Source organism: Hipposideros armiger, unplaced genomic scaffold (assembly GCF_001890085.2).
Source record: "Hipposideros armiger isolate ML-2016 unplaced genomic scaffold, ASM189008v1 scaffold_326, whole genome shotgun sequence".
NCBI classification, from domain to species: domain Eukaryota; kingdom Metazoa; phylum Chordata; class Mammalia; order Chiroptera; family Hipposideridae; genus Hipposideros; species Hipposideros armiger.
This window is the reverse complement of record NW_017731676.1, coordinates 620004-630753: the sequence shown is the minus strand read 5'-3', so window position 1 is coordinate 630753 and position 10750 is coordinate 620004. Positions and strand designations below refer to the sequence as shown.

Sequence of the window (10750 nt, the reverse complement as noted above, 5' to 3'; positions counted from 1 at the left end):
TAGATCATTGGGAGTAATGATACACTAGTCCATAAATGGTGCACAGGCAACTAATTATCCACATTGAGGAGTAAAAAAACACTAAAATTTTTACTCAAACCACAATAGATTAAAAACAACTTCATTCTATGTCTCTAAGTCCACTGTATGAAGAGTAAGATTTTACAACTTGTAGAAGAAAATATAGACTCATATTTTTAAGACTGCAGGATAAAGAGAACTTCCTAAACAATACACAACTTTTATAAAACTTAATAAAAACAGTGATAAATTTGACTATATTAAAATGTCAACTTCTATTAAAAAAATAAAAAGACAGAAACTAAAATACAAGCCTACATACTTGACAATAATATCCACAAAATGTAAAGATTCTCTAAATTCAATTGAAAATACACAATCCAACTGAAGAATAAGTAAAAGAACAGGCAAATCACAGATAAGAAAGCCAAAGAGATGACAAGATTAATAAAATATTATCATATTCAACCTTATTGAAGGGAAAGTAAATGAAAACAACAATGAGATGCCATCCTACATTATATTTGAAAAAGGAAATGTAGAAAAAGATGAACAAGTGTGTAGATAAAAAACAACATTAATTTACTACTGATAAATATTGGGTTGTTGGAAAACTCATGACGCATGTTTGCAATGAAAAACATAAAAAAAATACGTCATGACTTTTCCGACAACCCAATATAAAAATAATATAATACTGTGGAGAGCAATTTAGAAAAATCAACTATGGTTGAAGAAACCACACAACATTCTCCTACATATCTAACATTCTCCTACATAAAATCCCCTGAAATTTAACTTGTACTATAGAAGAAACTCCTGCACATGTGCACCAGGAGACTACTTCAAAGGGTTAATTACAGTATAGTTTGAAATAGTAAACAAACAAAATAAACAAAAAACCCCCTCATGTATAACCTACCTAACCAGAGAATATTTGAATTGTAGTTGAGACATACAATAGAATTCCCATTATTAAATGAACAAGATCTACTTGGATAAACCTCAAACATTATGTAACTAAAAATTTGACAAAACTACAGTATGATATCATTTACATAAAATTTCATAAATAAGCAAGAGGAACCTTTATGTCATTTATGAATATATATGTAAAGCTGTAAAGAACAGCAAGTAAAATAATAATCTCAAATTAAGTCTGGTGATTTATTCTGAGGCACTAAAGAGAGGTTTGGGAGATGAGAGGTGATTACAGGAGGCTTTAATTGACTTATAGGTACTTATTTCTCCTAAAAATATGAAACAAATATGGCAAAATGTAAAGACTTAAAATAGTATGGTGGGTATATGGCTGTTTGATATATTATTCCATACAGTTTTGTTGTATACTCAACATTTGTAATGAGAATTACAGGTCAGCACTTGATAGTGTTCAATTGCATACATCAAAACACAAATGTGAAGACGCTCCCCTACCCTACGCCCATCAGGGAAGGTGGACAGAAGATGTGTGAGATGCTGAGCTGGACATCTCAGTACATGAGGAGATGAAAAGTGTGAATAAACTGTGTGAATACTATCATACAAGGCAATTTTCCTGACTGGAGAGGGGGCTCAGACCAAGGAAAATCTCATCCACTTTTAATGAACTAGTAAACATCAAACCCTGACTTTCTGTGCTTATTGGGTAATGAAGAAATCAACCACTGAGTTGTTTCAGTAAAAATTTAGGAGACAGAGAAAAACACACTCACCATTTAAGTACAAATGAATCAGAAACAGATGTGTCAGGCAGCAAACACTTCCACACAGTACTTGCTATTTTGAGTTGAGATTTTAATTTATAATTTAAAACTCCTCTGTTTTGTGCCCTTCACCCTCTATCAACTGCAGAGCAGGCACAACGGGGAGCCTGGGCCAGAGAAGAAAGGCCCAGAGAAAAATCCCTTTCTACCCTCTGCACAGGAAGTGGTGCTGCATATTCCATACTGAAGGTTTCTGTTTGTTTGTTTGTTTGTTTCTATGAGTAACAACTGATTCTCTACCTCCACTCCAGAGATCTGAATTTAATAATTCAAAGCAAAGAAAAACCAAGGGGAAAAAAAAATCTGAGTAAATTTATGTAAATTCATGAGCAGTTAAGTTCAAAGTTTTAAGATCCTCTACCCAGAAGAAATAGTTTCTATTTTGTGTACCTTTTCTGAAAAAATAATCAAAAGTTATATTGCCAAATATTGATGCTGCCTTAAGTGTATATGGTTCTTTAAAAATATAGAGTGTGACTGCATGTATCATTTTATTTGCATCACACAACCCTATGAGGAGTGACATCTTAATAAGTACTCAACTTTTTTAACTGAAAAGGGATTATTTATCACTCATTTCTATATATTGATCAAAACCTTGTTTTAGTAGGCACTGTACTGGGCATTGAGTATGCAAAAAGAAATAATAATTCAGTATTAAAGGATACAGTAAATAGATGCACAACATGGCATGGAACACAGGGAATATCTGAACCTGGTCTTTGTCAGATTAAAAATAAAGCCTGTGCTTATTGTGAGATAATGAGAATTGCATGACAAGCTCCCTAGTTTTGGAAATGGTTGGAACTTTGGTCTAAGAATATATAGAGAGTTATTTTTTAAATACAGTGTAATTTTTAAAGCATGTCATAAATTCAAAACTTCCTAAAATTGTAATGATAGTCAATAAGATTCACCAGGTAACAGAATCTAGAGAAAAGTAAGTTTATTATAGAGGAGGCATCTAATTTTTGAGGCCATTTGTTAAAGTGTCGAGTATATTGAGCTTTGTTTTGATATGATAATATAAATAAGGTTCATAATCATTTGTCTAAGGACAAAGATTTAAAATGGAAGCGGCAAGTTGTAATTATACATTCAAAGTCCATATATTCGAGTGTACTTTTAGATGCTCAAGTTATTTCAAAACAAAGTAATAATATCAAAGACTAAAGTGAGAAAATATTAGATACCATTTAAAACCCCGATACTGATGAACATTTCAAAGCCCTGACCTGACACTGTTCATCTAAAATTGTTACACTTTTAATTTTAAAGCAAATAGCAAGAAATGGCACTTTAGAAACTTAATTAGGTTTGTAGTTTAATTCTTCAGATCTTTTGCTTTCATTTTCTCAATCGAACAAAGATCAACCTTAAGTGTTAAAAGAAAAAAAATAATAGGTAGGATAAGATCATTCTTAGTTTTTTATTTGTTTAAGAATGTTTACTAAATGTTCCTGGGAAATAAACGGTAAGATTTTGGAAGACAAGGATCCCTAAAGGACCTGATCGCTTGAGCTCTTTTAAAACATCATTGTAGATTATTGTCATACTAAAAGATTGATTCATGGAATTTTGATTAATGGAACATTCTCTAATTGTATTTTTTATTTTAAGGGGTGGCACACAAAGTAATATCAGGAATGTTTTAAATCTAATTTCTTGAGTGCTGCCTACGATTTTTGCAAAAATTTTTACTAATTTGCAGTGTTCTGAAACACAAAATTCTCCTACACTATTTAACAAAACAGGCTTGTTCAGAAGATTTTTCAAAAAGAGGTTATAATAAAAATAAATAAAAAATAATAAAAAAATAAAGAAGAATAAAAATCTCCTTCCAAAAAATAACCAGAGCAATGACTCAGAAAGTCTACTTGGATTTTTTTTCTCCTCCATTTAATGTTACATAAGTGAGTACTTTCAGAATAACACTTAGCTTATGATCATTAGAAAACCTACATGATTGGTCAGTATGTTTTATATGCATACGTGTAGAGAATAAAAAGCTAGAGAAAATTGGAAATACTCTTGCTCTCCCCAAAATCAACACAAGAGTCTATGCCATTGAGTACTGCAAGAGTGTTAACCTGTCAGACCATAAGTCTGAAAAGCCTATTAGAGAAGAAGTAACCAAACTTAGATAAAACAGTAGACTCAGTCAAACTGTTTCTAAAAAATAGGTTTATAACTTGGAGTGGAAAAAAGTAGAGTCTAAGAATTCTATAGTCAACCAATTGGTCATTAATGTTTTAAATAAGCTGGAAGACAATTTACAATCATAAAGGCTCAGTGCATACACTTTTGTATTCAGAAATGCAGAAAGATCTACTCAGAAGAGATTAAATCAGTTCCTATGTCTAGCTGGAATTCATTATACTGATGAAGAAATTAAATCACATAAATATAAGCACATTTCATCTATCTATCTATTTATATACTATATGTACAATTTTTTCTTCAAAAAGAATTACCCTCAAACTGTGGAAAATTAATGATGTTTATCACCTTTAATAAATATAAATCAATAGTCATGAAAAAATTTAAAAGAAACTCCAATGATCTAAAATTGATATTATTATAGAAATGCCTCACATCATGCATAAAAATCAGAGCTGTGTTTCAGCCAATGCACCGCTTTGAAAATTTTTGATAATCTTTTAGGAGTTGAGAGTGATGGCCCTGAGGATATGTACAAAAACTGAAATACACGATTATAAACAAAAAAAGATATATAATATATAAAAAGCTATATATATATATATAAAACTACATATAAAACTATACATATAGTTTATTTTATACATATATATCACATACATATATCCAGGAAATGTACTGGTCTAAATACAGTGAGTACTTGTGACTTCTAGTCCGTTCATCTTTGGACATAAAAATAATGAACCTTTATCATTCTATTGTAGCCTGGTTGCATAGATTATAGGTGTAGCCTTGTGAACAGGAGAAAGTCAATGAGTTAGCATATGTCAAATTTACTCCTAAAAATATTCAATGTTTCAAAACCAGGATTTAAATATCAACAACCAAGGTAATATCATGAGCCTAATAGGAACACTACCAAGTGTTTTATTAAAGAGCTATGTTGTAAGAATAAACAAAGCAAAGCTGGAAATCATAAATCACAAATTATGTGTGTGGATTCTATAAGAATTGGACTCTAATCAGAGGATCTATACTCACAGAAATGCCAGGCTTGGCACCTTGGCAAAACTATTTTTTTATTAATTAATAAAAATAAAATCTTAAATCATATGTACATAGTTTTTAATAATTTCCCACTTAAACCAATTAGACTACAAAACTACTACTTCCAAAAAAGATGAGGGCTTTTGTGGAAGTCTCTGAATTTATAAAATCACAAATGTAATGTTAGGTTTACTTAAATTTTTTTCTCTTGAATGAGTTTGTATCATACCTATTTTTAATTTAAATTTATGAATTTAAAAATGGTCACATAAGCTACCAACTGCAAAGACCATTACTCCATCACAGTATGCTTTGTTGAAATTGTCTTTAAGATCATTCCGATTTGTAGCATTTGCCAATTACCATGGTATAAATGCAAAAAAAAGGGTATGAAAACTTATATTTAAATTATTCAACTATCTTTCTCAAATTATATCAGATACAAATCTTTTTGCACATTTTATTTTAAAACAAAACAGCATATTCATGTCTTTGTGGAGTATGCTATATAAAAGCAATCCTTAAAAATGTGTCTCAATTCCTGTATTTAACTAGACTGCGATAACAAAAGAGTTGCATTGGGAATGATAAGATTACAGTCAGAAAATTCATACAGAGCCAGTGATGTGCTCATAATTGTTATATCTGATCTATATGGCTTAGTCCTTCATTTAGCTACCTGGCTAGCTCTACTAGTTTTCCCTGTTTTATGACACCATTAGAATGTTTTTAATAACATGCTTTCAGGTACATATTTGGTGATATCCTGGTAAATTGGCATTCTGCAAACTAACCACCAAATAAACAAATAAAAGTGGCCTAATTTTTAGCATTTGTCTATTTCCATGTTGTAAATCCTCTTACTATGGCCAATTCAAACTATCAACGTGATGGCGCTGAGGGCTAAATGGGGAAAAGCTGTGCTCAGCGTATCTTAGTGAGCTGGTTCCAGCTTGTTCCAGGAGAACATGGTGATGAATAAATATTTCCTCAAGTTTGTGTTTATTTTAATAGTGTATCAAAATATCCAGGGACTTTTTTCGTAGGTTCCAATACATTTAATTAAAGGCAAGGACAATGAATAATTTTAATATAATTAAAAGTTTTAAGCAATAGCAGGCAACACTTTATTAAACTATGAAATGCTAGAAAAAGACTTTCAAATATGTATTTAATTTAGAGTAAAAATAGAAAGATAGGTTGAGGCTACTTTATGATAAAAATATTCATTATAAGCAGCATCACCGAAAACTTGCAAACTATATGTTAGAGTTTGGAAAATGCAAATAACTGCATCACATACTTAATAAATGAAAAATAGCATTATGCAGTTTGAGAACCAAGCTGTAACATTTTCCTGAAAGGAACTGATCAATTATAAATTTTATGGGCCATTGGATACATTTTCAAAGTTCATTTTAAAAAAATGCTTATGAGGCAAAGAGGTGAATGGTATCTAAAGTAGACAGTACCTAGCACAGAAGTTGGCACACTTTTTCTGTAAAGGGACAGCATATATTTTAGGCTTTGTAAACCATACAGTCCCTCTTGTAAATACAGTTCTGCTACTGTCGTGGAAAAAAAGCTCCTGTTCAATATGCAAATTAATGATCCTGGCTGTGCTTCAATAAAACAACTTTTAGGGAAACATGCAGCAGATGGATTGGGCCCATGGGTCGTCCAGTTTGCTGACCTGGCTTTAGCATGTACTGAATCTGAGATTTTCATGGATCTGATTTCAATATAATTTTTGTTGGTATATGCCTCCTATAACCAAAGTGTTTTTTCAAAATAATATTGCTCCCATGAGTAAAACATCTTGACCAATTACTGTTTCTTAAACTAGATATTCCCATAAAAAACCAGCTGCCAAAAAGACAATGCAATTGAAAATAAAATGGATCTAGTTGTGGACATATCTTATTTTACATTACCATACCAAAATTTCACAAATAACCACAAGAAAAGGTTTTCCTGGATAGTAAAAGAAGAGAAAAATTGTATATTAAATGAATATATATTTCATATGAGTTCATTTACTGTAATTACTTTGAAATCCTTATTCTTACCTTCCATAAGCTTTCCTGTCTGTTCTGCACTTCCCCCAGGAAGAATCTTGGCAATATAGGCTCCAATTTCTCCGCTATGTCCAGGGATTTCTTTACCACCCACAATTCTAATTCCTAATCCATTACCTGTGTTGAAAAATTAACAAATTATTATTAATAATTTAAGAACGGACAACAGTTATCACAAGTTATAGGGTACACAAAAAGTGGGATTTGGTGCCCAAAAGTTGAATACAACATGCATACTGGAACTGGACACCGATAACAAAGGGGTGTGACTCTGATTACAATAATGGCTTATATGAAATAGTTAGGATCAATAATGATTAACTTGATATTAACAAATAATTTTTAAATTTAGACATATTTAGTAATATACTAAGACTTTTGACAAGGTTTTTTGTAAAAATTTTATAAGAGAATATTCCCAGTATAAGAACCTCCAGAGCATACAATTTACTTAGAAAAATGAGGAACATTTTGCTTACAAAAGGTAGTAATGGCTATCATAAATTGAGAAGTCATAATCCAAACATATAAATGATGGTAATTGATAAAGTAAAAACATGGTCATAGCATATGAATTATTATTCACTTTTCAGTCTTAACTCATCAGCTAATATTGTTTGTATGTTAACATGGCACTTACCACAAGGCACAATAAAATTATTTATTTTGACTAATGAACAACTGGGTAAACTGTTTTTTACTTCATGAAACAGATTTTTCTGTAATTAGTCATGTGAGAAAAGATGGAGAATAATTACAAGAAATATAATTGAGACACAAATGAATTGTTGGTATTTTAAGTTTTTTTTAAAATCAGCTAAAAATGAGTAAGTGTACACAGCACTAGGTATATTTGTGTTACAAATGCCAAGGAAATTTTAAAATAAAAGTACTGAAAAAAAAAAGCAGAATTCTTCTCCTTTACTGAAGATACAATTAATTATCTCTTTAAATTAAAATGCATTTCATTTAGTGATTGAAGTACCATTTTCAACTTTTTCAAAATTTCCACATTTTAAAAGCCAGCTCCCTTCCAAATCCTGTTCCCTTTTCCTTTTCCTCTTCAAAAGCAATTGCTGGAGTCAGCATCAACACAGTCCAAACATTTAACAAGCAGCAGCACTGAATTAGAGAACCTTTCTGTCATTTATCCAGGAGGGATGTATTTTGGTAAAATATGGTTTCTTATTTCCAAGAGGTACTTCCAAATGAACTCCCTTCTTTCCTTCCTCTCTTCCTCCTTTTCTTTCATTCTCCTTCTTTGTTTTCCCCCTCTTTTCTCCCTCTAATTCTCTGCTACCCATTTCCCCTCTCTTCTTTTTCACCAGGATAAGCCTTCTGAAGGTGTAGTCTCAAAACAAAAAACAAAAACAAATTAGCTGTATGCTTCTAAATTCCTGCTGTTGTCAAGGGGTCAGAGTTAAATAACATACTATCTCTTTCTGGGCCCACTGTGGAGCTTTTCTGTCACAAGTTTCTCGGTCCAGTTTTACTCTTCTTGCAGAGATTAATTTAGGATACAGATTAAACATAACTGAATGAAGGCAGAACATCATCTAGTATATGACTTAGTCTCAACTAAGTCTGGGTAGAGACAGTTGAGCTCTTAGACATTAGCCTTTAATAATTCACCAGGAATGATTCTACCGTAAAACATCAGATATGATAAAGGGTAACAGGGGAAGAAAAGTTTTAGCCAGTCATCATTCAATTAGTTTAGCCTATTTTTTTAGTGTACTAAAGGTATTTTAAAAATTACAAAATGAGGATTTTAAAATAGCTGGCCATAATTAAAGGCTTATCCAATGGAATCTACCTGCAAAGAATAAAAATAGATTCTTAATCAAAGATTTGATTTCACTCACAAGCTGTAATTCATCACTTGTTAAAGATTTTATAAAATCCCAGAGATATTAAATTTCTAATGTAGTCAGTATGAATCATAAGACATGGTCAGTCTGAAATCTCAAAAGATGATTTATAGGATTTCCTTAGTATAAAGGTATATGTTCAAGATCATGCTTTAAATCAAAATTTATCATAATTTATGCTAGACTGTAGAGAAGAATACAGTAGCATGCTCAGGAAGTTGGTCTTATTTATTTTTCAGCTTAAAAATTAGAATATAAATGTAGTTCATGAAAAATAATTTCAGCACAATATATTATATGGTGCAGCCTTATGCTTAGAATCAACAAATAGAATTGTTATACCCTGTAAAAGTATAGCTAAAAAATTAGTTGTACAGCTTCAAAATCTATCAATTAGAGTAAACAATTTTTTTTTAAATTTGGTTATAATTTCATTCTGTAGATGGCAATGTCTCAAGGGTTAAGTTGCTGGGTCTTTAGTGCCATTTGCTTTTTGGTGACTGAGCACACGCTAAAACCCTGTAGTAAAGATAAATGATAAGAAACTACAATTATGGGCCAGCCAAGTGGCATGTTGGTTAGGAGTTGGCTTGGGACGCCAGCTCTGAGCAGCAGGGCTCCGGTTAGGATCCCACATGAGGGCCAGTGACGCTGCACCCTCTACAGCTAAGATGATGAACAACAGTTCGACCTGGAGCTGGGCTGCTGTGAGTCGCCAGTGAAGGTGTAGGCTGAAGTGCGGCTGCAGTGGGCTGCCATAAGCTACCATGAGTGGCCGTCTAATGGCCGGTGACCAATCTGCCTCAGCCGGGAAGAGCGCAATGATAATACCAACATGGGCCATTGAAGCAACGTCCTCCACAACTAGACTGAAGAACAAAAGGACAGCAACTTGTCTGTTCCCCTTCTCCAATTCCCCAATCTTTAAACAAACAAACAAACAAACAAACAAACAAACAAACAAACAAACAAACAAAACACAGTTCCCTCCAAAGGGCAGCTCCCAACTTCATCAAAATACCTGCACCATTGCTGCTCATGGCCTCCTTGTGCTCCTAAATAAGTTTGCGCTTCTCTCCTTTCTCCTCCACCCAGTATTTGCTCAGAACGACCAAGTTAGAGGTAACTTGGCACTCGGGGTAGGAATTATGATCTTGTTCTCAAATTGCTTAGCACTCCTCCACGTGCGAATGCACGTGAGACAGTAGGTGTGGCTGCAGTTGGAGAGGATCTGAACGTGGTGCTCACTGGGGTGGCGTTCTCATGGACCACCTCCACGCACCCCTCAAATACCACATCTTTACTGGGCTGGACAGCAGCTGAGAGCTCCACGTCCTCCTCACCGGCTTCGATGCAAGATTTGATATGTTGTGGTCTCTGGGCAGGCCCACCGGACAGAGTAGAGGGCTTGCAGTCCACACACAGGCATCTCCATGGAGATACACAGAGTTCTCCCATATCTCCCACTGCAGCAGAGGGGCAAAGCTGCTTCTTTGTTTCCACTGCAGTTTGCTCCTGGTCTGCTTCTTCCTTGTCACTGAGCCCTTCAGGGATGCTTCAGTGCAGGAAGGGCAGTCGGGCCCAGGAGGGATGCCCAGGAACAAACTCAATGGCATTCACCCAGTTGCCAAGTTTGAATTTCCTGACTCAGCCTCACCCGCATTCATTTCAACAATTGGTCCAACTGCTGATGAGAAATGTGAGGAAGCAGCAGGGATGGTTTTCCAGTTAGAACTGTAGCAGTTGGTTCTTCCTGTTTCAATGGCTTGCTATGTTCATATGTGCAGCGATCTCCATAAATACAGTC

At 33.5% G+C, this 10750-nt stretch overlaps 1 protein-coding gene and 1 pseudogene across 8 annotated transcripts in view; both read right to left on the bottom strand.

Annotated features, from left to right (window-relative positions):
• The window catches only part of PCLO (piccolo presynaptic cytomatrix protein), a 409380-nt gene that overhangs the window by 130025 nt on the left and 268605 nt on the right, over positions 1-10750 (bottom strand). For all 8 annotated transcript variants that reach the window (XM_019660715.1, XM_019660716.1, XM_019660711.1 and 5 more), the window contains exon 10: positions 7064-7189. In XM_019660715.1, the coding sequence (XP_019516260.1) occupies positions 7064-7189 (126 nt within the window). The remainder of the gene's footprint in view (positions 1-7063; positions 7190-10750) is intronic.
• LOC109392336 (E3 ubiquitin-protein ligase makorin-1 pseudogene) lies at positions 8871-10741 on the bottom strand (annotated as a pseudogene).